General features: G+C 31.3%; 1 protein-coding gene and 1 pseudogene across 1 annotated transcript; one reads left to right on the forward strand and one right to left on the reverse strand.

Moving 5' to 3' along the window:
* The first annotated feature begins 5,094 nt into the window (after positions 1 to 5,094).
* LOC120139057 (serine carboxypeptidase-like 20) lies at positions 5,095 to 8,572 on the forward strand. The gene is made up of 14 exons (XM_039154395.1): positions 5,095 to 5,406; positions 5,488 to 5,633; positions 5,714 to 5,790; positions 5,880 to 6,002; positions 6,089 to 6,191; positions 6,285 to 6,322; positions 6,408 to 6,509; positions 7,056 to 7,136; positions 7,222 to 7,452; positions 7,684 to 7,749; positions 7,826 to 7,947; positions 8,032 to 8,145; positions 8,231 to 8,276; positions 8,381 to 8,572. Exons 1-14 carry the CDS (start codon positions 5,276 to 5,278, stop codon positions 8,462 to 8,464), a joined length of 1,464 nt encoding a protein of 487 aa, XP_039010326.1. The 5' UTR covers positions 5,095 to 5,275; the 3' UTR covers positions 8,465 to 8,572.
* A 6,351-nt stretch (positions 8,573 to 14,923) lies between these two features.
* On the reverse strand, positions 14,924 to 17,286 carry LOC120139070 (annotated as a pseudogene).
* Between the last annotated feature and the right edge of the window lie 9,381 nt (positions 17,287 to 26,667).

Here is a 26,667-nt window from a genome sequence, read left to right on the forward strand (position 1 = left end):
ATTGGGCACCCAAAAATTCTTTGTCATTTTAAATAAAAATTAATTTTAATTAAAACAACAAATTGAGGTCTGCGTTATCAAAATCCGAGTTCGGGAGTCGATTACGTTTGGGGAAGGATTAGCACCCCCACAACGCCCTAAATCGGTACCTAGTCGATTAATTAACGTCTTTGCAATGAACTTTACAAATTCGAATTTAATTTTATTTTTGATCCCATAAAACAAAGATATAAATTTAAAACATTCAAAAGCACTCAAATAAATTAAATTAAAATTACCAAGTCGTTTTAGGAAGATAAAGAATGTTCGATTATTTACAAATATCGAGACCAGATCTTAAAGATATAACAACATTTTCTTGATATATTTAAATAAACGAACATTTCTTTTTCTCTCGTTCCCAAATTTTAGGTGACGAATCAATTTTTTTGTTTCACTTTCGGGATACACTTTTATTTTAAAATCATTAAAAGAGGACCTCAAATCAGTTATGACTGCCCACTTCAATAATTTTAAATTAAAAGGGTATTACCCTTAGTCCGATTATATAATAAGTCGAGTTATGCGCGTGCGGCTATCATGCAAATTATGCAAAATAATGTCATGTAAAAATTAATTAAATAATATCCTTTATTCAAATGAACACCTAAGTCTAAAATAAAGTATGGTGATATGGTATATACATGCATACAACGACATTGGCATACATTAAAATAAAACAATATATACAATAAAGCATACTATTAGAAATTCGATTTCATATTCAAAATTACCATGAAGGATCAGAATAAAGTAAGATTAAACTAAGCATGCAAAGTAGAATTAACCATTAACAAAAAAAATACATGCTAAGTGCCTAAATTGTCAAACAACCAAAATTACAAATTATATTTCAAAAATAAACAAAAAAAACATTTCAGGACTAAAATGAAAAGCGCTCATAAATATGAAGACCAAATTAAAAAGGCGCAAAAGATTCGTTCAAGGACCAAAATGAAAGTTCTATAAATTACACAACCAATATAAAAACAGTGCAAAAATGGCCCTAATATGTAACTGGACTAAAATGTAAAACGCTTAAAATATGAAGGCTAAATTGAAAACGTAAAAGACTGATTTAAGGACCAAAACACAACATGTCAAACGATAATGGACTACGCATATAATTACTCCACTTACCAGACGCGGGTTCATCTAAGGCTAAACGTTGTTGTTTCAATGAATTTATATATATATATATATATTATTATATTATTTTAGACTACAATTTGCCCTGAAGCCCATTTGGTCTCCTCTTTTCTTTTTTACTTAGCCGTAACCTCTCTCATTCTTCTAAAAAAACAATCCCAGTAATCAAAACCTAAGCTAACCTCTCCAAATCTCTCATAACCAAACCCTTAACATCTTCTTTCTTCACTTTTCTCTCACTCATCTCATGCACCACCGAGATTCCATCACTCCGGCGAGAACCCAACCCAACAAGGTAAGCAAAATCGAAACTATATTTTTATTCTTTATACTCTAGAAAAATAAAGGAGACAAACCCTATTTGGTGTAGGACCCTTTTGATCGCTCGAGCCTCTCCCCTCCGATGGTCTCAACTCCGGCGACCGACACTTAACTAGGTAATCGACCCCTCTCTTCTTATTTTATTCACTCATATTTCACTATTAAACATACATAAAAGCACTGGAAAGTAAAAAAAATGCAATATAAAAAATACCTCAATAAATTTGTATTGCTTCGACAATGGTATGGAAAACCCCTGTTACACTGCTTGCTCTTTGAATACGGGAAAAGGAATGTTGTTTACATTGCTTATGTTTTCCTTATTGTTCTATTGTGTAAAAGAAGAATGGAAAAATGGGACCACAATTTTTTGTGCTTTCTGTTTTTTTTTTTAAAAAAAATGGTCTCTGGTTCCCTTCGTCTTCCTCTCGTGATGGCCGATATTTCTCTCCGATAATTCCCTGTCTCTGTAATTTGTGATCCTCTCCCTCCAATGCTCCCTCCTTTTCAGTGGTTAATCCCCTCTAAAAAAAACTGACACTTTCTTTAGTGGTTAACTGAAAATTAAAACCACCATTTACAGTTTCTAGTGGTTAATTCATGATAACTATTTTTTGGTTTTCCAGGGCTTCACGTGAGCTGCTCTACCGGGTCATTGGTTTGGGCCTCCAATTGCTCTGCTTCGGGTCTACTCTGTCCTAGCCCCGGACAAAAACGAGCATCTACAGGTTGCACTAAAATGTTATACATGGTAAGAAAATGAGTTATAATCGGTAAATATTATGAATATTATTAACATTTTAGGTTTCACATAAAAAGTTATCAGAGTTTAAACTGGTGGGCCTAAGACATTTCAACGATAAGAAAAAAAGTTAAAAGCTGAAAATGTTATGAATATATATAACAAATACATATACGCCGAGAATGTCATGGTTCACTAAGAAATAGGTTACGATATATAATATTAATATTTTTATCAATTATTTAAAATTATTTATAGATTTTAATTCTTTGATTGATTCAAAATATATTATTTTAATTTTTAAAATGTACTTATTAATTAATGTTATGAAATATAGATTTGATTTAGTAATTTGATTATATGTTGATTTAGTATTAGTAAATTTTAATTCTTTGATTTAGTATGCATAAAAAAATTTCTTTGAATTAATATATATATATATTATTTTGATATTATGTTTGATATTTATAAATTTATGTTTGATATATATTAATTAATTCAAATATAATATTTTGATTTTTAGAAAGTTGTTCCATCGTATGATCCATGTGGTCTCAGAGAATATTTGTCTACTCGTCGTAGTTGCTCACCGTACGAATTCATGGTTGAAGATATTCGCCGTCACCGAAAAATCTCAATAAAGGTTTGACATTTTCTTTAAATTTTCTCTATTTATTTTAGTTTCTTCTGTTAATTCTTCTCTACTTTTTTTGTAGGTTTGTAGACTATTTTTTTCTTCAGATTTTTAGGTTGTGTTATAATTTTTTTGACAGATTATAGTCTTATCATGTTATTGGAATTTTTCTAGATTAACCCCGTTGAAATATGAGAATATGTAATGATTTTACCATTTTCCGGTATTGGATTCAAACTGAATTTGAAGGGAGTTGAGTTGATCGTTACCAATTGCTATTGAGGTTAAGGGTATTGGATTTGGATTGTATATCAAATTTGAATTGCATATTGGGTTTGAGTTTTAACTAGATATATTTTTAGGTTTATTTTGATTCGGAATTGATGAAAGAATTTTTAAACACAAATAAAAATAATGTTTATAATAGGCATTTTTAGTTACTTTTAGGTATAAATAAATTTTGGGAGGTACAAACTAAATTCAGGACGGGTACATCTATAAAAATTAAAAATTTAATAAAATTAATTTTAAATTTCAGGGGCACGTGCCGGCCTTAAACATCATATAGCTCTGCCACGGTTTGTGTTCATGTCAGATATGAACCAGAGAAGAGATGCTTCAGCTACAAGAATCAAAAGCATTTCACGTGTATTTTTGCTGGCTAATATATGCTTTTCTCCTTGCGTTAAACAGGTATAGTGGCATTGCCATTATTATAAGTAAATGAGTAATGGCTAAGGTTGAAATATATTTTTTAAAAGAAAAATAGAGTAATGGCTAAGGCATTGACCGTTGTGTATGGTATTTTTATTTATAGTAATGGGGATATGATTGCTACCTTCGGTAATCGTACCGCAACCTCAAACTCAGAGCCTCAAGTGTCATTATCAAGTGGTTTGGGTCTCATTGGATCACTTAGGGTGTGTTTATTTTCTCTTTATTTAATTGTAATTGGTTCTTCTAATTTTATCTCCTTATTTTTTAGTGTTCGATTAGTTGAAAACAGATAATCAATGTAATTTATTTTCCTGATCAACTAAATTTCGTTTGTATTTTATGAAAAACGTCTTACGGTCTGATTTTTTGTAAGTCATTTTACGAACTTTTCACTTCAAAGCATAAACATTAAAAATATTATTATTTTACATATTTAATATTAATATATTATTTTAGTATAATTTTAATAAAATTATTAATTATTAAATTATATTTATTGATAATCTTAATAATATAATATTATATTTTTGTGTTATAATGATATTATTATAATATATTTTATTATATTTTTATTTTAATAATATATAAAAAATTATTAATAAAATTAATTTTATTTATTATTTTTATAAAAATAATATTATAGAATTATTTAAATATTTAAAATATACTCTTTAAAATATAATATAATATTCTTATTTTCATATTATAATTTTTATTATTTTATTATTATTATTATTATTATTATTATTATTTTATTAAGTAATTAATATAATTAATTCTTATTTTAATAAATAATTAATATAGTTTATTATAATTTTATTTTAATAAAATATAATAATCTTAATATTTTTATTTATACAATTATAGATATAATATTTTAATAATAATATTGACATATATTAAATAAATTAATCTAATATTTTATAAATATTATTATTATTTTGTAAATTAAATAATATTATTTATTGTATTTGATGTTTATAATAAATATTTTTTTTAAAAGAATTACCATCCAATGAAAAATGAATTACATAACACCATTCAAATACCCAAAAATAATTTTTAAAAAATATAATTTATTTTATGAAATTCATTTTCAGAAATCTATTTTTTCGTAAAACAAATATAAATGAACCCTTAATTCATATATTCCCCCTATAGGATAGCTATGTTGTACGACAACTTAATATACGATTAAGTAAAAACGTTATCGTAAATGTTAATTTTTTTTTAATATTTCTAGTAAAACGCTATCTAAATCATTATTTTTTTACTAGATATGTTAATTTCGTTATCTAATTTTCGGTAGAGAAACTGGTAGAAAAAAATAACATTTTAGGTAGCGCTCAATATTAACATTTTCAGTAGAAAAAATAATGTTTTAAGTAATACTTTACCGGAAATATTAAAAAATATTAACATGTCTAATAACACATTTCCTTAACCGTATATAAGTTTGTAATATCCGTTGTATCTCTCCTATGTTTTCTTGCCTTGAAAGCATGCAAAATCTTTTAACAACGCGAAAGGAACAAACCATCATTTCGTGTCATTGTCTTGAACCAAAACAAATATTCTCAAGTACATTTCAGAAACAACGAACTCTTTAAATCCCACACAAAATATCATCAATCAATCCACCCTGAAAACTTGTACTAAAAAAAGCTGTAGCAATGACTGACAAATTCATATGCTTTTGCCTCTTCTGTGGCTTAGTGGTATTCAGTCAGTCAGCTCCTGAGGGTGCACTTGTCACTCAACTTCCTGGGTTTTCCGGCACTTTTCCTTCCAAACACTACTCTGGGTATTCCCTCACTCCAGCTTTTTTGTATATAAATTTCATCTTTTTTTTCTAGTTCATTGCTTTTCATTTTGGTTCTTGAAGGTATGTGAATATTGATCAAAATCATGGGAAGAACATGTTTTACTATTTTGTGGAATCTGAAAGGAAGCCATCAGAGGACCCAGTGGTTCTTTGGCTCAATGGTGGACCTGGATGCTCCAGCTTTGACGGCTTTGTTTACGAGCATGGTATATTCTTACATGAAGCATAAAATGTTTCACAATCATTTTGACAAAGAAAAATCTTTTTTTTTGACTGTTCATTACAGGGCCTTTCAATTTTGAATCACCTAAGAAAAATGAGAGTTTGCCCCATTTGCAGCTCAATCTCTATAGTTGGTCCAAGGTTACTAGATTTTCAGTATTGTTATGCTCATTTCCTCATTGTGGTAAAAGTAAAGTTAACAGGATTTTTTTTTTTACTTCTCATTTCAGGTATCCAACATTATATATTTAGATTCTCCAGTTGGGGTCGGGTTTTCGTATTCGAAGAATGAAAGCGATTATACGACTGGTGACCTACAGACTGCCATTGACACCCATGCATTTCTGTTCAAGGTTATGTAACAAATTTTACTCATTATTATTGTTCAAGTTCTTTATTTGGGGTGATACTTGAGTCTCAAGTATCTGTTGTGTAACAGTGGTTCGAGCTATACCCCGAGTTCCTCTCGAACACCTTTTTTATTGCCGGAGAGTCGTATGCTGGAATATATGTGCCTACTCTATCTTTTGAAGTAGTGAAAGGTATGTATAATGTATGTATATCTAATATCCTCTTAGTTTAAACTTTAATAAGTCGAAAGGATGAATCTAAAGTGCAGTACGACTCTTTTGCAGGAATCGATGCTCACACAAAGCCTGTTCTTAATTTCAAGGTACGAGTTTCTATGGAGAGTATTTTGGTTGATGTTTAAACTGAAAACACGTGCATTCTAGCTGCAATTTGAATATGTCACACAGGGATACCTTGTGGGAAACGGAGTCGCAGATGATGACTTTGATGGCAATGCTCTTGTTCCATTTGCTCATGGAATGGGCCTGATTTCAGATGACCTATACGAGGTGAGCAGTCCTCATAGATATATCTTGTGCTAGTTCTTGTTCCTTTATGACACTAGATTTTTCCTTCAATGGCACCTTATGGAAGGTGCCAGTACTATATGTAATTACTTGTTCTGAAATTCTGCTGCAGTAAAAGTTTTTGAACTTTTTGTTATACTTTTGACCCGAATCTACTCGATATGCTTGATGTTTTACCGCTTTTAATGAGTAAATTTAAGTTCGATAACTAATACTTGTAAGAAATGCATGTTCTGATGGCATAAGGTGTGGTTTTTAATGTAATAGAGTTAGGAGCTTCACCAATAAAGAGATGTGATTAAGCAACTATAGTGTACCTAGGAACCCAAGATTTTGTAACTCGGTCACCAAAAATTTTGAACTTTTACACTTGTTTTTCATTTGTTTCTATAGATTTCTTTTGAAAGTTTCCGGATTACTATCGGAAGCGGTTGCATTCTAACTTGTTGTAAGTGCTGGACTGAAGAAAAGGTCATAGTTCTATTTCCTGAAAACATAGTTCTGATAGTTCAATCTATATTTTTCCAGGAGGCTAAAAATGAGTGCAAGGGTAATTTCTATAATCCACTCACTGAAACTTGTGAGAGCAAACTGGAAAAAGTTGATCAGGTAATAGCCTGTTTAACCGGGAAAGTTCGGATAGTTAGAATTTGCATTTTCTTTTATTTGATTCTAAACGTTTGATTAATTGCAGAACATAAGGCAATTAAACATATACAACATCCTAGAACCTTGTTATCATAGCCCCGAAACACCCGAGACTACCGGACTACCTTCGAGCTTCCGAAAGCTCGGTGAGACCGACAGGCCTCTTGCTGTAAGGACAAGGATGTTTGGCCGTGCCTGGCCAGTTAGAGCTCCTGTAAGAGATGGAATCGTTCCAACGTGGCCACAACTTCTCAATAGCCTAAGTGTTCCGTGCACTGTAAGTTTAACTTATTCCATGTGAAGATTGCTTATTCGAAACTTGTTTCTCACGAAATTTGTAGCTTTGCTCTTAAGGAGTTTAGTTTATAGTTTCATCTACTCTTTTCAGTCAAGATCCGACTCATACAACCGATGTGATTGTTCTTATTTATTCGTTACGCGTATCAAACTATCTTATTGGAAGTATATTGATAAATTACATATTCAAAATTTTACAAAAACTGCGTAGGATGATGAAGTAGCAACAAAATGGCTGAATGACCCTGCAGTTAGGAAGGCAATTCATGCTGAAAACGTAAGCAGTCTCAAAGTCATTATTCTCCTTGTTTTCCAAAAAAAAAAGAATGATTTTATGATCCTTCAACACATAGGAGGCTGCGATCGGTGAATGGGAGTTATGTACGGACAACATTTTATATAACCATGATGCCGGCAGCATGATCAAGTATCACAAGAATCTTACTTCCAGGGGATATCGAGCACTCATATACAGGTTTCTTTTACTGAATTTCGGGTTTGAAGGTAAAATGAGTGCTGGATTCTCTTATAAATAGTTTGTGTTCAACTTTTGTTGCAGTGGGGATCATGATATGTGTGTTCCATTCACCGGGACTGAAGCCTGGACAAGATCGATCGGATACGAGATAGTGGATGAATGGAGGCCATGGACTTCCAATGGACAAGTTGCAGGGTAAAATTCAGTCAATCCCCGGATCTCATGCTGAATCTGTTACTTTGGAATTGACTTTGAATTATCTTTTGGAATGCACTTGCAGGTATTTACAAGGTTATGACCACAACTTGACCTTTTTAACCATAAAGGTATCAACCATTCAAGGATACATCTTTAGAGAAATGTTGTGAACTGTAAAATTTATCAAATTCCCAGGTTTGATTCTAATCATTTTATGTGTATATGAATCCAGGGAGCAGGACACACCGTCCCAGAATATAAACCTCAAGAGGCCTTGGATTTTTACAGCAGATTCCTGGCAGGAAAACCTATATGAAACTATTTTTCTTTTAACTTTTAAATTATAATTGCATGTTGATGATAGGTTATCCACGTAATTTCTAAAATTGAATGTTGTTTTCTTTAGTATTAGGACCTACTTACACCTAGGTAAATTTTTAGTTTTACGTCATTTTAAGATCATTGAATAAGTGCAAGTAGACGATTGAGATTAACAATAAGAAATAAGAAGATATCCACAAGAGAAAAAATCCAAGATAATCTCAGTCGTCTATTTTAACTTATCTAACGATCCTAAAAATATAAAATTAAAAGTTTTACATTAGGTGTAAGTGGATCATAACCTATAATATATCTTTTGATACCAATCCTCCATTATGATTGATTTTATGCTTTCATGCTAAGGCCTAAGGGAGCTGTTCAGCAATTAATCCCCTTTTACGATGTAGTATTTGGGTGGATTAATAATGTCCGAAAATAAAATAAAGGTCAAATTATGGTTTGTTTATCTTTTATTCTCAAATTTGGGATTTAGTTCTTATACTTTATTTATATAATATCATTAGTTAGTCAAAGTAATAAATTAATTTTTCGATCAAAATGTTGTTGAGTTATAGAAAACACTAATTCCAACTAACTAAAAAGAATACCAAATCAAATCAAAGGGACTAAACCGTAATTTGAACATGATAGTGGGACTAAAATCATTATCTAACCTAAATCAAATTAATTTTTTCTTTGTTTCTAAAAAGATAAATATTCCTGGTAAGCAGCACATCGTCATTTACATTTTTGGTTCTCATTGTTCAGTTCTTGGGTTAGCTCCTGTATTCTCCGATCCTTTTCATCCCACAAGGGAAAAAAACATTATAGAAGGAAAACATTAGGAGAAAAAGGATGATGGCACATGGTGCATCATACTTGAGCACGCTTACAGTTCTATTTCTAAATGGCTGTGTGAAACCAGAAAGATCGTCTCACTAATCTTGATCCATACTTCGTATCATCTTATCTATATTGAATACGATAGGATGAACTAGAAATCTAATCTCGCCATGGTACTTTTCCAGGTGACATCAATGAGTGATTATGCTCCTTGACAAATTTGGTAACAACCCATTTTGCCCCATCCCTTAAAGCCAACCTCAGCATTGCAGGGCAACCTTCTCGAGTGATTGGTGGGGGAGGTAGAACCCTGTCTTTTCCATACATATATTTCTTTTGACGGAAACCTTCTTTTGAGCAAACAAAGTCTTGACCTATTACCGTATTGTTTATCCATGAACGTCGATCACGATAGATTCGCACTGTAAAACCAATGTGTCTGCCATAAGAAACATAGAATTCCTTTGCAGTATCTCTTGACTGAAACTCCATGCCAGTATAAGGTTCTGCAACGTTGCCTAACAAAGGTAAACTCTCAGTAGACTCGTCTATAATCTTGTCGACTTCTCCCAAGCATAGATCAATGTTGTCTGAAAGCTCATGATCGACCAGTTCCTGCTCGTCAAAGTTTTCAACTTCCGAACACTTTATGCTTTCATCTGAATCTATCCCCCTATTAGATTTGCTCTCCATTATGCTCTCTATTTGACCAAATAGTTCATTTATGCAAAGGCTGCCGGCAAGCAAAACTTTAATAGCTTCATTTTCTGATTTCTTCCACACAAACTTTGCATCTAACTGAAGTTGAAAAGAAAGTAAAAAGATAAATGAGATATACGAAGCAAAAAAAGAAATATCCAAAGAACATGAATCAACCTTATATCAAACAAAGTAAATTCATTATCCAAAGTGATCAATTTTTTTTACATTAAACTACAAATGATTAGGTATCATTCTCATATCAATTGAAGTAAATTCCACTTTCATTTGTAACGACTTGGAACCCATATTACAAAAGCAACTTCTTCTTTTTTTCTTTTTCTTTTTTCAGTGTTGAACACTCCGCATTACTTTTTGGGAAAAAGTTCAGCACTGAGGAGAAACGGAAATTAGCAGGAACTACCAGCCAATAGATCGTCAGAAAAACATTGAATTTACTAAAATAAAACACCCAGAAACTAAATATTATAAACCTATCATAAAGTAATCCATAAGGTCACTATGTTCAGTGCAGAGATTACAAGGGAAGTGCATGAAATAACAACAATTAAATAGCAAATGAAAGGTGGAGAAAAGGATCAAGCGATGAGTTAGGGTCTTACATGAAGTAATTGGAGTCACTCGTTGTATAAACCAAGTCAATGTGGCGTAGCTAACCTTTCAATCTTTAATAGTCAACGGATTTAATAAAATAATATCTTATAGTCGGAGATTATTTGTGTATTTTATCTTATTTTTAATTCATTTAAATAATAAATTAATTTGAGAATCGAATCAAATCTACAATTAATTAATTCATTTAAATTTAAAAAATTATAAAATTAATTACTCAAATTTAATTTAATTAATCAAATCAGTTTTTACATCAATCAATTTTTTAAAAATCCTTTGATTCAAATAGCAATAATTTTAACATATGTATATCACAATAACTGAATTTAAACAAAACATGATTAGATGTTAAACTGGCGATACACATTAAAGGGGGAAAACGGGTCACGTGTAATGTTATTAATAAATTGTTAAACTGGCAATACACACTTAAAAATATAGGATGATTCTTTTACGTTCGACGAACATGATTTAGTATCACTAACAATGAACACTATCAATTTAATTTATAAAAATATAAATTTCGAAAGAACTCAACGAATAATAATAAATTAGTTAAAAAATTAAAGGTAAATTATTTAAAATAAAGGGTAAACTATACGAGTGACCACCTAACTATTGCCCCTTTTATTTTGACCATTGTTTTTGAAATTTTATCAATCTGGTCACTCGACTATATAAATGCATTGAATTAAGCCAATTGCCCATTGTTATTTAACAGAGAATCTCACGTGGTAGTTAAAATATTTTGTATAATTATACATTTGGTCAATGTTACTCAATTATTAATCAAATTACAAATGGATCATGAGTTTTTAAACATTATAATTTAATCATTTAGTTTAAATATTACAAACATATAATTGGACTGTTAAATATTAGACATAATAGTTAAGTGTCTTGATATGATTTTAGTCCTCAAATATTATATATTATATCAGTTTGGTTCTAATTTAAAATAATTTAACAAATTTGATCAATTATATTTAATTTTTTTTATCAATTTAGTTTCTGTTCTTTTCCAAAATTGCTTTTTCTTCATCGTTGATCATCATTCATACTTGGTTATACTCTTTAGCACGAGTTATATCAAACTTTATATTTTTAATTAATCTTAGACATTAGGGGTGTTCAAAATTTCGGTTAATCGATTTAACCGACCAAACAAAAAAAATTTGGTTAATCGGTCAGTTAATTTTAAGCTCGGTTGAATTACAGTTAATGATTTTTTCAAAGTTCGGTTATCAGTTAATTCAGTTAGAAATTAGTTAATTAACAAGAATTTTTAAATTTTTAATATATTATTTATATTATTTATTTATTAATAGTTTTAGGTGTGTTTAAATTTTTGGTTTTAACCGAATTAATCAACCGAACTAACCGATCGGATTAACTGAATTAGCCAAAAATATTAATATATTTAATATATAATATATATTATTTAAAATTTTATATAATTTGGTTAACCGACCGATTAATCAAACTTTGTTCGGCTCGGTTAATTATTTTCGAAAATTTTTGGTCCGATTAACAGTTAAAGTAAAAAAAATTGATTAATAGAATTTTGAAAGTTCGATTCGATCGATTAACCGAACCGACTGATTGAACACCACTACTAGACGTGTAAGTTTTTCTATTATTATTATTTATAATTTTATTTTTGAGTAATATATTTTGTCATTATATTTGTATCTAGTGGTTCATACAATAAAAGAAAAAAAGCATCAGATGCCTATGTACTTTAAAAAAATTAATGTCTTTATGGAATTATTTTTTATCCAACGTGATCCTTCAACTCAGAACACAAACACAATAAGATTATTTGACCAACAATTTTCATCGTTGACCATTATGATGCTGATGTGACAGTTCACGATACTGTTGTGATAGTTTACAATGCTGATGCGATGGTCCAAGGTTGCTGATGATGTGGTAGCTGGACTAAATTGGTTTTTTGGTCTTGTTCGAGGGCAAATTTGGTTTTTTTTTAAATGAAGAGGCATATTTTTTAAAAAAAATAAAATGTTTAAAATATAATATATAAAATATTCAAAAATCAAAAAAATTAAATATTAAAAAATTTAAAAATATTTTAAAAATACTATAAATATTATTTAAAATTAAAAAAAATTAAATATATATCATAAGCTATAACATGATAAAAAATAAATTATTAAAAAATCAAAATATTTTCAAAAATATGTATTATCATAATATATACATCTAACATATGGTCATATCATCAACACTTATACAAAGTACTCTAACGGAATTAATAGAGATGTATAGTTTTTGTATCTAAATATAACTAGAAAACATCATAAATTGCACGCATCAATACACAAATCTAATCATATTAGATAATTATTAAGTGTCACTTTATATACTAACTTATTAGATGGTGTGCAAGGGTTTATGAATAGTCCTTAGTATTGCTTGAATTATGTTTAAATGTGTGTATTGATACAAAAAATTTAATATTTTTTCTAATCATATTTAAATACAAAATTTATAAGTCTCGAATAATCCAGTAAAAATATTTTATATAACTATATAAGTGTTGATCATATATGTTACATGCATATATTATGTATAATATATCTTTTTTTTAAAAAAATTAGTAATTTATAAGTCATCATTTTATAGTTTAAGATATACATTTATTTATTTTTTCATATTATTTTTAGTATTTTTAAAATATATATTTTAAATTTTTAATAATTTAATAATTGTATATTTATATTTAATTTTTTTATTATTTTAAAATTTTAAACAATTATTTTAAAAAATAAATAAGCCCTTGAACTTTAAAAGAAAAACTAATTTGGCTCTCGAACAAGGAAAAAAAACAATTTGGCCCATCTATCATGTCATTTGCCATGTCATCAATCATAGTGGACTGTTACTTTAACACCGTGAACCGCCGCATCAACACCGTAAAGGTGAATGACAGAAAATGTTGGTCAAAGGGTCTCATTGGATTTGTTTATAAGTTTTAGATGAAAATAAAATTCAAGGGTTACATTGATTTTTAAAAAAAAATTCGAGGGCTTCTGATGACTTTTTGCTTATTATAAAATATAAAATTTAAGTATAAATAATTATATATATAAATCTTAAAAAAATATATAATATATGCAAGATGATTATAACTATAAAAGTAGATTTATATGTTAGTTTTATAATAACGTGTTAGCACTAATAATCAATAAAAAAATGTCAAGATGAAGTGAATTGTCAATTTAAAAGATTTGATGGAAATTTGATCAGAATTTTTTGGTAGAATTGATTTAGAAATGATCCACTTCCTCAACAAAGTTTAAATCCATTAGAGGTGTTCATTATCAAGAACCTACATGTTTGGGTATTCAAGATGTTGGATACCTAGTTTTTCGAGTACCAAAACAGTCGGTTCGTGTCTCGACCTATGAAACTCGGGTACCTATAATTCGGGTCTTGCAAAACTTGAACCTACATGTTTGGGTATTCAAGATGTTGGATACCTAGTTTTTCGAGTACCAAAACAGTCGGTTCGTGTCTCGACCTATTAAACTCGGGTACCTATAATTCGGGTCTTGCAAAACTTGGGTACTCGTTCATATATATGTTAATTTTTTTAGAATTATATGACCTTTTAAAAAAATCAAATGAAAAAAATATTAAATTTTAAAATTTCATAACACATAATCTAAATATAAAATTTTAAAATATAAAGTACATAATTGAAAGATAAGACTAAAAAAAAAGTATGATGAAACAAATTGCATATGGGTATGCAAATGAGTAAATCGAGTCCAAGAATAAAAAGTAGGGTGTTCGAGTTTGGTTAGGAAAAAGGTTATGAAAAAAGGGTGCAATGAGAAGCTTGTACGATCCAAAAGCTCTTTCACGAGGATTTGTTCTTTCGTTATAATGATTAGGTTTGTCGAAACGTGATGGTGTTTTGATAAAGCCAAATTGGAAAGCACAAAGAATTCTATGTTACACGTGTATATGTACATGTGTGTATATGTATTATTTTCTTTTTAATACCTTCACCTTCCTTTCTACTATTTTGGTCTTTTCTTTCACTTTATGCTTAAAGAAAATGAATCACTCGAAAGAACTAGCGAATGAATCATTCATCCAAAAACAAGAGTATATGTATGGGGTACAAAAATAGAACAAATAGAGTTCTAAACAAGAGTATATTTCACTGCTTAGTCACACGCATGAAAGAACTTTGATTGGTATTTTCTAGTAGGAATCAAAGGGTTTTATCATTGCATCTATACTAATGCCAATGCAAACTAACGATGAGATGATACTAGAAGACAATAGCCGACTTCACATGGTTTTATGACTAACCTGTTTCTGGGACACAGAGAGTGTTTCGCTTCAAGTTCCGTAACAATCCATTTCCCCGATTTATACTTCCTCGCCGTAATCATGGGCCACCAAATCTCCCTCAGCTTCCTCCTTCAAGGGTCTTTTCTGCCTCTATTTACTTGATCCTTGTTACAAAGCAATCTAGGACTGTACTGAACCATCAAGATCCGAATCAAGAAGACTACCGATTAGAATAATGAATCCAACATGCTTGGCGAATGCAATGAAGCAGAATCAGATTCATATCTGATACCATTATGAGATTTGAAATTGCCATCTACTTGTTTTTTCGACCGTTCTCCATTGTAGAAGTCAAGCATTACTCCACTTTCACCCTAAGCAAGCATCCTTTCCAACAGAACTTTCAACATAAACCTTATTTACAGATTCCTTGTATACATGATAGGCTTCCAGTGTTCAAAAGAGTTACTATAGAGGAATAACAACGGAAGTTTTGCCATTTAGTCGAGACATGAATGTTATAAGCAATGGTAGCCAGACTGTAGCTTTACTCAACCTTCATGCCGGGATCTTTTTTACTGCAATAGAGTTGCTCGTAGACCTCTATGTAAGGGTTAAGATTCTTTTCTTTTTCCCTCATTTTTAATCACCAGTAATCTCCACAAGAGCAATTCCCGTTCTCAAAATGGTGGAACCTTTTGCAATCCCTCACCACAATTTTCCTTCCAGTAATCTTAGCAACGAGCTTGATCATTGAGTGGCAATCATCACAAACCCTCAAGTTCTTCACAACCCTTATTTTGGTACACGGTTTAGTAGAGATTAGACCATAGCATATTGCAAGCCTCTCGCTGTGTATTGCTAAGGCCTGCTCTTTCTCCCAGTCTTCAATATCATGCAAAACAACATCTGTTGCTGGAGTATGTCCTGCTTCTTTTAACATTTGGTTCAACTCCTCTAACTTCTTATATATTTTTCCTTTTTGAGGGTGCCTTAGGTCCCCCAGAAGAAATTCGTGTATCTCATTATTCACTTCAATGGAACTGCAACCTGGTTCTTTTAGGATCCCACCTTCCTTCATCTTTTCCCTGATTTGAGCTGCTTCTTTCCATTTTCCTGATGAAGCATAGACATTTGATAGAAGAACGTAAGTGCCAGAATCTACAGCCCCATGATTCATTAAAATTCTTGCAACTTGTTCTCCTAGTTCAAGGTAACACTAGTCGGCAAAATCCCTTGCTTAATCATTCCTAGGAAAATCTCAATAGCTTCAATACTCTTTCCATGCATAGCAAGCCCTGAAATCATTAGATTGTATGTAATCACATTTCTCTCTTTCATCATTGCAAAAACTCGTTCAGCCTCATCGATATCACCACACCTCGAATACATATTGATCAGTGCACCCCCTACGAAATGATTAAGCTCTATCCTATGGTGTTTTCCAATGTACGAATGAACCCATCTTCCAAGCTCTAACGCTCCCAATTGTGAGCTCGCGGACAAAACACATACAATAGTAACTTCGTTAGGCCTCACATTGTCCTTTTGCATTTCCCTAAACATCTCCAAAGCCATGTTCATCTCCCCGTTCCTAACCAACCCATCAATCATCGCGGTCCAGCAAACAGTATCCTTAACCCTTACCCCATCAAAAATCTGAACAGCCTGCTTGATCAGTCCATGGTCGAGAAAACAGTTTATCATGATCGTTGAGGCGATAACATCTCTTTCCGTCATTTTATCAAACACTTTCCTCGCACTATCAAATTCCCCACTCTTCCCATAGATTTCCATCAGCTTCATGGTTATCGATCTATTCAAGCTTAACCCAAGTTTCAAAGCTTGGCAATGAACCTCTTTTCCTTCCCTCAGAGCAAAACAGGACCCGCAAGCTTTCAAAACGGAGGTGATAACATACTTATCCGGCACAATGAACCGATCAATCATTTGATAATAAAGGCGAATCCCAGCAGAGTAGGAACCAACCAAAACAAACCCATCAATGAGAACAGTGTAGAGGAAGACATTTGGGTTAATGACCTGTTGAAAAATGGTGGAGGCATAATTAATGGAGGATAGAGTGGAGCTGAGGCATAGAAGCTGGAAGAGGATGAAAGGGTCTTGGTCATGGCCGGTTCTAATGATTTTGGCATGTATTGGGCGGATTTGGTTGGCGTTTTTGCAATTTTTTAAGAGAGAAATGAATTCTTTTCGGCGCAGGGTTGAGTTGCAGAGCTTTAGGTTTGGATTTGTGGCTGAAGTTGACGGGTAAGTGAAGGATCCTACAACAGCTAACGTGGAGCAACTCATTTTCTTAGGAATTCGTTCATTTAAAATGTTTTTTTGTTCATGTTCGTTTATTAAGAATATAACTTGTTCATATTCGTTCATTTAATAAATAAACGAACATAAACGAACACAAACATAAACGAATACGAACATAAATGAACACGAACATAAACGAACATAAACATTGGAGACCCTACCTAGGGGTGTAAACGAGCCGAGTCGAGCTTGAGTATTGCTGAGCTCGACTCGAACTCGAAAACTTTCAAAGTCAGCTTGACTCGACTCGAAAACTCGCGAGCTTAAAATTATCAAACTCGACTCGAACTCGAAAAGGATTGAACTCAAAAAAAAATTAAGAGCTCGATTATTGGATTCTTGAGTTCAAAGTAAGCTGACTTGAGTTGCTGGATGATCACTAGTTACTTGTAAATTCGAATACTCTATTATATGAAAGAAAAGAAGATTATTTGAGTAGAAGAAACGGTGCTTAATACTTAACATCCCTTTCGGAATCCATCACCTTTGGACTTGGTTTCGAAAGCAACCGGTTTCTGGGACTCCTCTTTGCTCATCGGATAATCAGCTGGTGGCGCAGTCAAATAGGGTTCCGGCGCAATGGATGTTGACGGTAAAGAACTAAACCATGTTAATATTGTTGGATTTTCCAAATAAAATTGGGTTAATTATGGAGTTGGTCATCAGAATATCAGATTAATTAATATTTTTAAGATACTTACAAATTAGTCACCAAAATTGATTTAAGAAGATTAGCTTAAACATAAATGAATGAACATAAACGAACATAACCAAACAAACATAAACGAACATAACTGAACGAACATAACTGAACGTTCACGAACGTAAATGAACGAACGAGACCTATGTTCATGTTCGTTCATTTAATTAAACAAACACCAAATCTTATTCATGTTCGTTCATTTAATAAATAAACGTACATAAACGAACTTCCCGCCGTACGGTTCACGAAAGGTTCACTGAACGTTCAGTTCATTTACAGTCTACATTTTCTGATGTTCCAAACTCTTATGCTTCCAAAGGGACGGGATATTTATAATACAGTAACTAAAAAAAATAAGTATCGTTTAAGGTATGTGTCTAATAATTTTAATGCTATTATTTCCAAATAAAAAATCAATTATTTAAAAAGTGATAGGTGCTCTACATATAAAATCTTAAAAAATATTATTTAAAAGTTTTAAATTATAATAAAAAAATACCTAAATTACTAAATACTCTAAACCCTGACGTTTTAGTCATCTACACCCCCATATTAATGGAATAGAGCGATTTCTTTCACCTTGTCCATAATAATACTGTTTGAAACAGCACAACATACATTATCTATTCAATTGACGAAATATCATCATGTTATTTTTCATTTATTTTGGTTAAACATAAGATTATTATACACCTATAATATCAGACTCGAAATTTAATTGTTACAGCTTCAGTCTGTGTCGTCGAGCACTCCCGACAACCTAAGGGTGGCGCAATGCTTCCAATGCGTCTTCATCTTCCAGGAGAGACGCCAAAATTCCAGTGCGTCTCCCCTCATTCCTCTTCTTTTTTCACTCTGAATATGTGCTTCACACTCAAGTATTAGTCGTCCTTTATAGCCTATATATATTATATGCCACGAAAACGTTCATTAATAAACAAGAAAAAGATGAAATAGGACTGAATATTGATTTCAAAGATGATCCCTGTATCATGTCATCAATATGGACTAGAAGGGTGCCTGGAATTGGGTTAACCAGGAACCATTTGTTGTACTTCACAATTTCGAGTCCTCTAGTGTATTCATCTAATTTAGGGAGAGACGCATGGTGGCTAATGCGACTTTACCATACAAATTTTAATTTATCTAAAGACGTATGAGAATCCATGTAATACCACCTTTGACGTGCCTAGCACAGTGCGACTCTGTGTTACTGTAGCAAATACATTATTCGAGCAAATAATTATAGTTCAACGTTGTTCTAGCAATTTTTCCTCAAGTCATTATTGTAAAAATTTAGCCCACATTTTCCTATATGTTACAAAAAAAATATTGTCTACTTAACAATTAATTAAAAAATATTAATTATTTAATGCATCTTTATACCGCAATTTGAAGGAAAAAAAGGAAAAATGAAGATGTGTACATGATAGTTTTCATTTTTTACGGTGTTTATATTAGAGCACATACTCAACTTACATCTCGGTTGTTTTGTCATGAAGTTAAAATAATATCAAGTGTAATAGTCGAAGAAAAGTAAAATCATCCCAACGATTTTCTTTTGTTGTTAGATGGTATGAAATGTTGTTTAAATCATTCATAAATAAAATAATCATACCCATATTTCTGAATTTGAAGAGTATTTCAACAATTTACGAGCTTCTAGAGCTGAATGGACCATATATAAAAGTTCGACAGGGAATCTATTGCCTCTCGTGATTTTAAAGATTCCTTGACATCGTCACGTATATCTATGAAGAAGATAGTTCTTCATATGAACCATGATGATCCATCGAGCTATGATGTCTTCAAGGAGCAGGTTGATCAAGGATCATCACCTCATGGAACAGGAGGATGATTCGTTGGCAATGTTTGTATACTACAGATGGAGAAGATGGTTTTGTGTTTAGGATAAGATAGTTATTCCAAAACAAGAGCACGGTGAGGAAATAAAAAACTTAGATCAGTTGGGTCATAATGACTCCACAGGACAGCGACAACAACAAATGAATTATGATGCTTCGCCGGGTCATGATGTCCTCTCAGGGAACAGGTGCTCCTATCCTAGAGCAGCACACAGTTGTCTCGCATCCAACAAGTATACAACTGACGTACTTAGAGCAACAATGGATTGATCAGATACCATCACCCTATGTGGTAGGTGGATCATCAGTAGTCGGAGTATGATGAGATCGTGTAGTGAGAGTCTGGAGTATGGTGATCCCGTGGTGGGGTCACCTCATATTTAAATAAGAAATATACAAAAAAGTCCGGTTTTCTCTGAAGAAGATACAATGATGAGCTTATATATTGTTTCACCCCAAAGATTTTTTTAAATTTAATTCATCATTTCTTGACGGTCTTCTATTGATCGATTGAGCCTAACAATTCTTACATGTTTTTCAAGTTTAGAATTCGAAAGAGCTGATATTATTTTTAGGATTCACGTTAACAGAGAGACAAAAGGGTGACAACAAAATGATGTACATAAGAAGAAAACGAAACGAAAGAAATTCAAGAAAAAATAAATTAAAAGAGGACATGAACGGAAAATAGTAAGCTGAAAATAAGCATATGTGTTATTTTTTTAATTATACGGAAGTAGGCGAAATGCAGAAAACATCTAGATTTCAGATATATTTACATTAAAGATAAATAACTTAGTCATCAAATACATAATTATTGATCAAGTTGCATTTACTCAAAAAAATAATATTTGATGTTTACGTAAAAAAAATTAGAAAATGATAAAATAACGATTAAGAGTAACCTAGAGATGAAATTTAAATTAAAAAAAATTGAATTGCTGTTCGACAGCAACAGATGGTGACAGACATAGTGGAAGTTTGCCCGACTCTAAGTTGGCAAGCTGATTTCTAAAAGGTTTAATTCTATGTTTTGCCCTCACGTTTTACCTACAACTATAGCAAACAGAGTTTTAGCGGCATTTTTTAGTCCTATAGCGGTGTTTTTAAGCGCCGCTAAAAGCACTTGCGGCGATAGGAAAAACGTCGCAAGAAGCGCCGGTCATACCAGCGTCGCTAAAGTTAACGGCATTTGAAAACAAAAAACGCTGCAATAGGTTAAGATCTATAGCGGCGTTTTTGGAACAAACATCGCAAAAGGTCGATATCTATAACGGCATTTTTTGAATAAACGCCGTAAAAGGTCGAGATCTATAGCGACAAAATTTGATCCGTCGTCAGAGCAAATACGCCATGTGGACATTCTAGCGATAATTTCTCTTACTCTGTCCATGCATATGGGTGATTGAGTTACTTAATGCATGTCTTGCTCTATGTCAAGTGTCTTTATCTCTAGAAATAATTAAAGCATAAATAGTTTTCGGGTGCAAGGGAAATCGAAGATTTGTTCTTTATGATATAACAATCAAACATTGGTGATTTGATGAAGCAAATTACAATCCTATAATGGCATTCAAATTTGTCTCCCAAAGCTGAATTTTTTAAACATATTTTAACCTATGTTAAAAATTCTCTATGGCAAAATTTGAGTACAATGAATAAACAACTCCTCTTACTTAAGATAGATTGAAATGGAGAAAATTTGTGATGTGAAAGCAATGTAATCCATGAGTATTGGACATTAGTAGCACTATAATCCCCATAAGGAGTTATTAGCAAAGTGGCACCTTATGATGCATGAAAGGAAGATTGAAGAAATTGAATAGATAGTTGTCGTGTAAACTTCCAAGTGTTTCATGATTGAAACAGGGGACACAAACATGGCACTGACCATATATATATCTTATAAAGAAAAATAAAATACGTATGATGGAATTTTTGCACTGAGTGTGTATGATTACTGTACACACATGCCAACAATAACCATGAATCAAATGCTCGAAAGCATGAATCAAATGCTCGAAAGCATGAATCGAATGCTAAAAAACAACTACGATTATAAAGTTAATCAGTTCAATAACAAATGTGGAAATAACAATACCGAAATGAAGCTCAAAACAAACAAACAAAACAACATATTATTAAGCAAAGCAATGAATTTAACCAAAGAAACAAGGAAAATGCAATCAAGCAACGTCTAAAAATCAATTCGCCTACGAAATGCGCGCACCTTCACTTACCTCTGAATGTTACATACCTCTGAATGTTGATGCCATGTAAGTTGGTTATGTCATTGGATTTTAGAAGATACTGGAACACAATTGACTTTTCAGTAACACCTTACAGTGGCATGATTATCAACATTTTTACAACTAATTATAGCTTTGTATTTCTCATTGTTACTTTATTCTTATCACTTCGGTTAAGGAGCTGATCAAATATGAAGCCTTCTTTCTTTCAATTCCACATACACATTTTAAGCTTCTTTATGTCTACCCATCATTTTTTTATTCATATCAGCAACTTTCTTGTTAGTAAGTGCTCCAAAATCTTCTTTCAGTCAGTTCTAGGACCAAGATACTTCATTGAAATGTAAAGATCATGATCATTGATCTAATGATTTTGTGGGTGATAGAGGTGATCTGGAAGTAAACTGCATAACAGAGCTGGTGCTAATGATTTTGTTCTTGGTTTTTATACACTTTTCTCTCACATTTAATCAGGCAAATTAGACCATATTTATTCACATACCTGGTTTTGAACATTCTTTATTAGGTTTTAATCTTACCTAAGCAGACAAGGTTTTCCAGCCTATACGCTTGGCAATAAAAGCAGAAATGTATTTAATAGCAAAAACTATCATACTTTCGCTACTAAAAACATTTTTGCACTTAGACCAAAAAAAATATTTGCAGACATCATTAAAACTAAAGATATCTTCAAATAATTTGAGAAAAAACTATTGTCTCAATCGCAGCAGCAGCGAGACTACTTGACTGTGAAGCTCCCAGTGTCCCTGATCTTGGGCCCAGAATGCTCTTCGCATATGCTACTCTTAAGATCTGCCTATTCTTCTCAAGAGTTGTTCCATTTGTAGCATCAAGAGCTTTCATGGCATCACCAACCTACATGGCATCAACATTCAGAGGTATGGACCATCTTATAAACAAAAGCCATAGAAGAATCATAAACAAAAAAAAAGGCAAATGAAACCTCTTAGATATGTCAGGTAAAAAAAGAGGCAAATGAAACCTCTTAGATATGCCGACTAGCCCTGGATATCAACCCAATCTGAAGCTTCTAAGATTTCAAATTGGCAAAATTAAGGAGAAACAAGAAGGATTGAGAAGTTACCTTTCGAACTAGAGAGAGTGAGTGAAATAGATTTGAGGCAGAATACGGTAGCGTCAAGAAGATTGACGGCAAGAAGGATGGTGTGTGGCGAAGAAGATGTTGTACCAAAGAAGAGGGAAGATAGGGAAGAAGAGGGAAAATGAATTAAGGATCGGGCAGGAGAAAGGGGGAGATATAATTGTCCTTTCGCGGCGTTTACATGAAAAAAACGCCACTAATGTATGTGATTTTGTAGCGTTTTGCAAAAAACGCCACTATATATATGGGATATCGTGACGTTTTTTTAACATAAATGCCACTAACTTACACGTTTTTAGCGGCGTTTTCCTAAAAATGCCACTATATTTTCAGATATCATGGCGTTTATCCAAAAACGCTGCTACATGTGAAAAATTATTGGCGTTTGCTGTAAAAACGCCTCTACATCCGCCGCTAAAAACCATTTTTGTTATAGTGTACTTCTAATTCGATATCTAAAGATTTTTTTACCCAACATGACTCTTAAACATTTTTGATAAAGTACATAAATGGTCCCCTGATTGTAGGACACTACTCTATTGACTATTAAAAGTTACAAAATAGTCCCTCGATTATAGGAAATGGCTTTGTTGAGTCTATAAAGTATTAGAAGTTAAAAAATGGTCACTGGACAATTCATTATGTTTCAAACCCATAATTTTCTGTTAAAATATTAATAATCATTTGAGTTGGACGTTAATTTACTTACTAAGATATGATAGTCATTTGAGATTATGAGATCAAATTTTATCATATTTCATTCAGTAAGTTAATATATAACTTAGAATGCTGTCAATTTTTTAACGGAGGACAAATTTAGAACATAATGAATAGAAGGGTGATCATTTTGTGACTTTTAATAGTCAAATGACTCAATAAAGCAACTCCCTATTGTAGGATCATTTTGTAACTTTTAATAATTAAGAGACTTGATGAAGCAATATCCTATAATTAGAGGATTGTATATGTACTTTACCCAAACTCTTTTACCCACTCTCTTAATATGTTTTTTAGAACGTTGTTAAGAATGGGACATATGATTGTCTCTGCTTGTGCCATGTTAACATTAAGAAATTAAAATATATAATTTTAAAAACAATAAAATATTAAAGAAAAAATATAAAAAAGAAAAATAATAAAAGGATCTCATTACTCTTATATTGGTAAGAAAATTTCACCAACCAAATAAATAATTTTATAGTTTTCAGTAGGGTGTGCAAATCCGGGTACCCGGATTTTCGGGTACCAGGATTTTCGGGTACCCGATTTTCGGGTACCCGATTTTCGGGTAACCGAAACTTTCGGGTCGATAATTTCTTGGCTCGTGTCCCGACTCGGATGTTACGGGTACCCGGTAATCGGGTACCCGGATTTTGCGGGTACCCGATACCCGATTTTTAATTTTTTATTTTCAAATTATTAATTTTAAAAAATATATACACAAATTTAAATGTTCGAAACCTAGAATTACATACTCTAATATCCGAACATACAATTTAAAAGTTCAAAATACAAAATATAATAAAATAATTCATTATATTTTATATAATTATATATAAAAAAATAAAAAAAAAATAAAAACTAACCGGGTACTCGGGTAACCAGGTACCGGAAAAATTAGATTTTGTGACCCGGGCCCGACCCGGGAAATGTCGGGCCGGGTACCCGACCCGGTTGGGTAATATTTTTTAGAGAATTACCCGGTTTTTTCAGATCCAGGTCGGCGGGTCGGGTCAACCGGGTCGGTAATTTTGCACACCCCTAGTTTTCAGACGATAATTCTTACAATAATTAAAAATATTTTTTAAATTTTTTAAAGAAATTTTCAACATTTATGACCCAAAATATGGAACGAATAGGCGGGGAGTGGTAGTACGATCCCTAAAGTTTTTAAATTTTTATATATTTTAAATACCTTTTATTTTTTTCATAATTTTTTTTTTATCTTTAAAATTTTATAAATTTATTTTAGCTTAAAGTTTTATTAATTCACTCTCTAATATAAAGTGGGCGTTTGACAAACAACTTATAGCTGGTGGCTTATTCCATCATTCTAGTAGTTGGTTTGACCAACTAATTTGATTAGTTGATTTGAGAAACTTATTTGATTAATTGTTTATGTCGTAACTGTTTTCGTCCGGGCACAAAATTTTTACTTGGCGGGAAAAATAATATGAATAAATGGGTTTTAAAATGTTTTGGGAGTCGCCATCGGCCTTTTGGATCAGGTAGGTCGAATACCTAAAAATTATCTTTTAAAAGAGTTTTTAAGAAAACATCAGTTAAAAGATAAACTGACCTGCTTTTTAACCAAAGATTCATTTTTTTTAATAATAAAAAAGGATTCGTGGTCGATTACGTTTGGGGAAGGATTAGCACCCCCACAACGCCCAAAATTGGTACTTATTAATTATAAATTGTCTCTATTATTAGAAATTAAAATTCAAAGATATATTTAATTTATAATCATGTTATTTCAAATTTATTAATATAATTTAAAGAATATATATTCTTAACATATTTATTTATTTAGAAATATCAGAAAAGAGCTTCTAGGTGCTTTAAGACAGCTCTTTCCTTAAAATAAATAAATAAATATTAATAAAATATTTAAAAATAATAAAAATTAGATTAATATATATAATTGGTAAAAGTAAAATATTTATTTAAAAATATCAGAAAATAGACATCCAGTTGCTTTAAGACTGCCCTTTCTTAATATTTAAATATTAAAAATAATAATTTTCTCTAATAAAATAAAACAATATGTATTTTCTTGTTTTTATAAGTAAGATTTTTTTTTTTAAAATATCAGAATAGGATATCTAGTTGCTTTAAGACTGTCCTTTTCTTTGATATTAAAAATAAATAAATATTGTCAATTAAACAAATATATATATATATATATATATATATATATGACTAAAATAATAAAATAATAATTAAAGTAAACATTTAAACATATTGGAACTGAAATGATAATAATACAAATTAAATTGCAATTAAATATTGACTAAAACATATTAAAATAATAAAAATTAAAATTTTACAGCCCTTATTTATACTATTATAAAAATATAATTACTAATGATGTAATTAACCCTAATTATTAATAGGTGATTAAAGTGATCATTATTAAAATTAAAGGTTCTAAATCGAATAATAAAAAGATCTAAGTGCTAATAATATAATTTAGCCTTATTTAATTAATTCGGTTTAAAATGATAATTACTAAACTGTAAGGGACTAAATTAGGTATTTACCCTAAATAAATATATATGCAGATAAGGACTAAAATAAAATAAAATAAAATTACGAGATTAAATTAAAAGGATTAGCAATTAATTCTTGTGACTAAATTGCAATGTTATGAATCTGTGGGTGTTGCGGAAATAATTTTCCCAAAAGGGAAATTACACAGATACC

The sequence above is a fragment of the Hibiscus syriacus genome, unplaced genomic scaffold, assembly GCF_006381635.1.
Source record: "Hibiscus syriacus cultivar Baekdansim isolate YM2019G1 unplaced genomic scaffold, ASM638163v2 tig00110721_pilon, whole genome shotgun sequence".
NCBI lineage: Eukaryota > Viridiplantae > Streptophyta > Magnoliopsida > Malvales > Malvaceae > Hibiscus > Hibiscus syriacus.

Bases quoted from the DNA above. Each gene is read 5' to 3' on its own strand.
- LOC120139057 (XM_039154395.1), top strand. From the start codon at position 5,276: ATGACTGACAAATTCATATGCTTTTGCCTCTTCTGTGGCTTAGTGGTA. The intron at 6,323-6,407 runs GTACGAGTTTCT...TATGTCACACAG, and splicing joins AGCCTGTTCTTAATTTCAAG to GGATACCTTGTGGGAAACGG. The intron at 7,137-7,221 runs GTAATAGCCTGT...GATTAATTGCAG, and splicing joins AACTGGAAAAAGTTGATCAG to AACATAAGGCAATTAAACAT.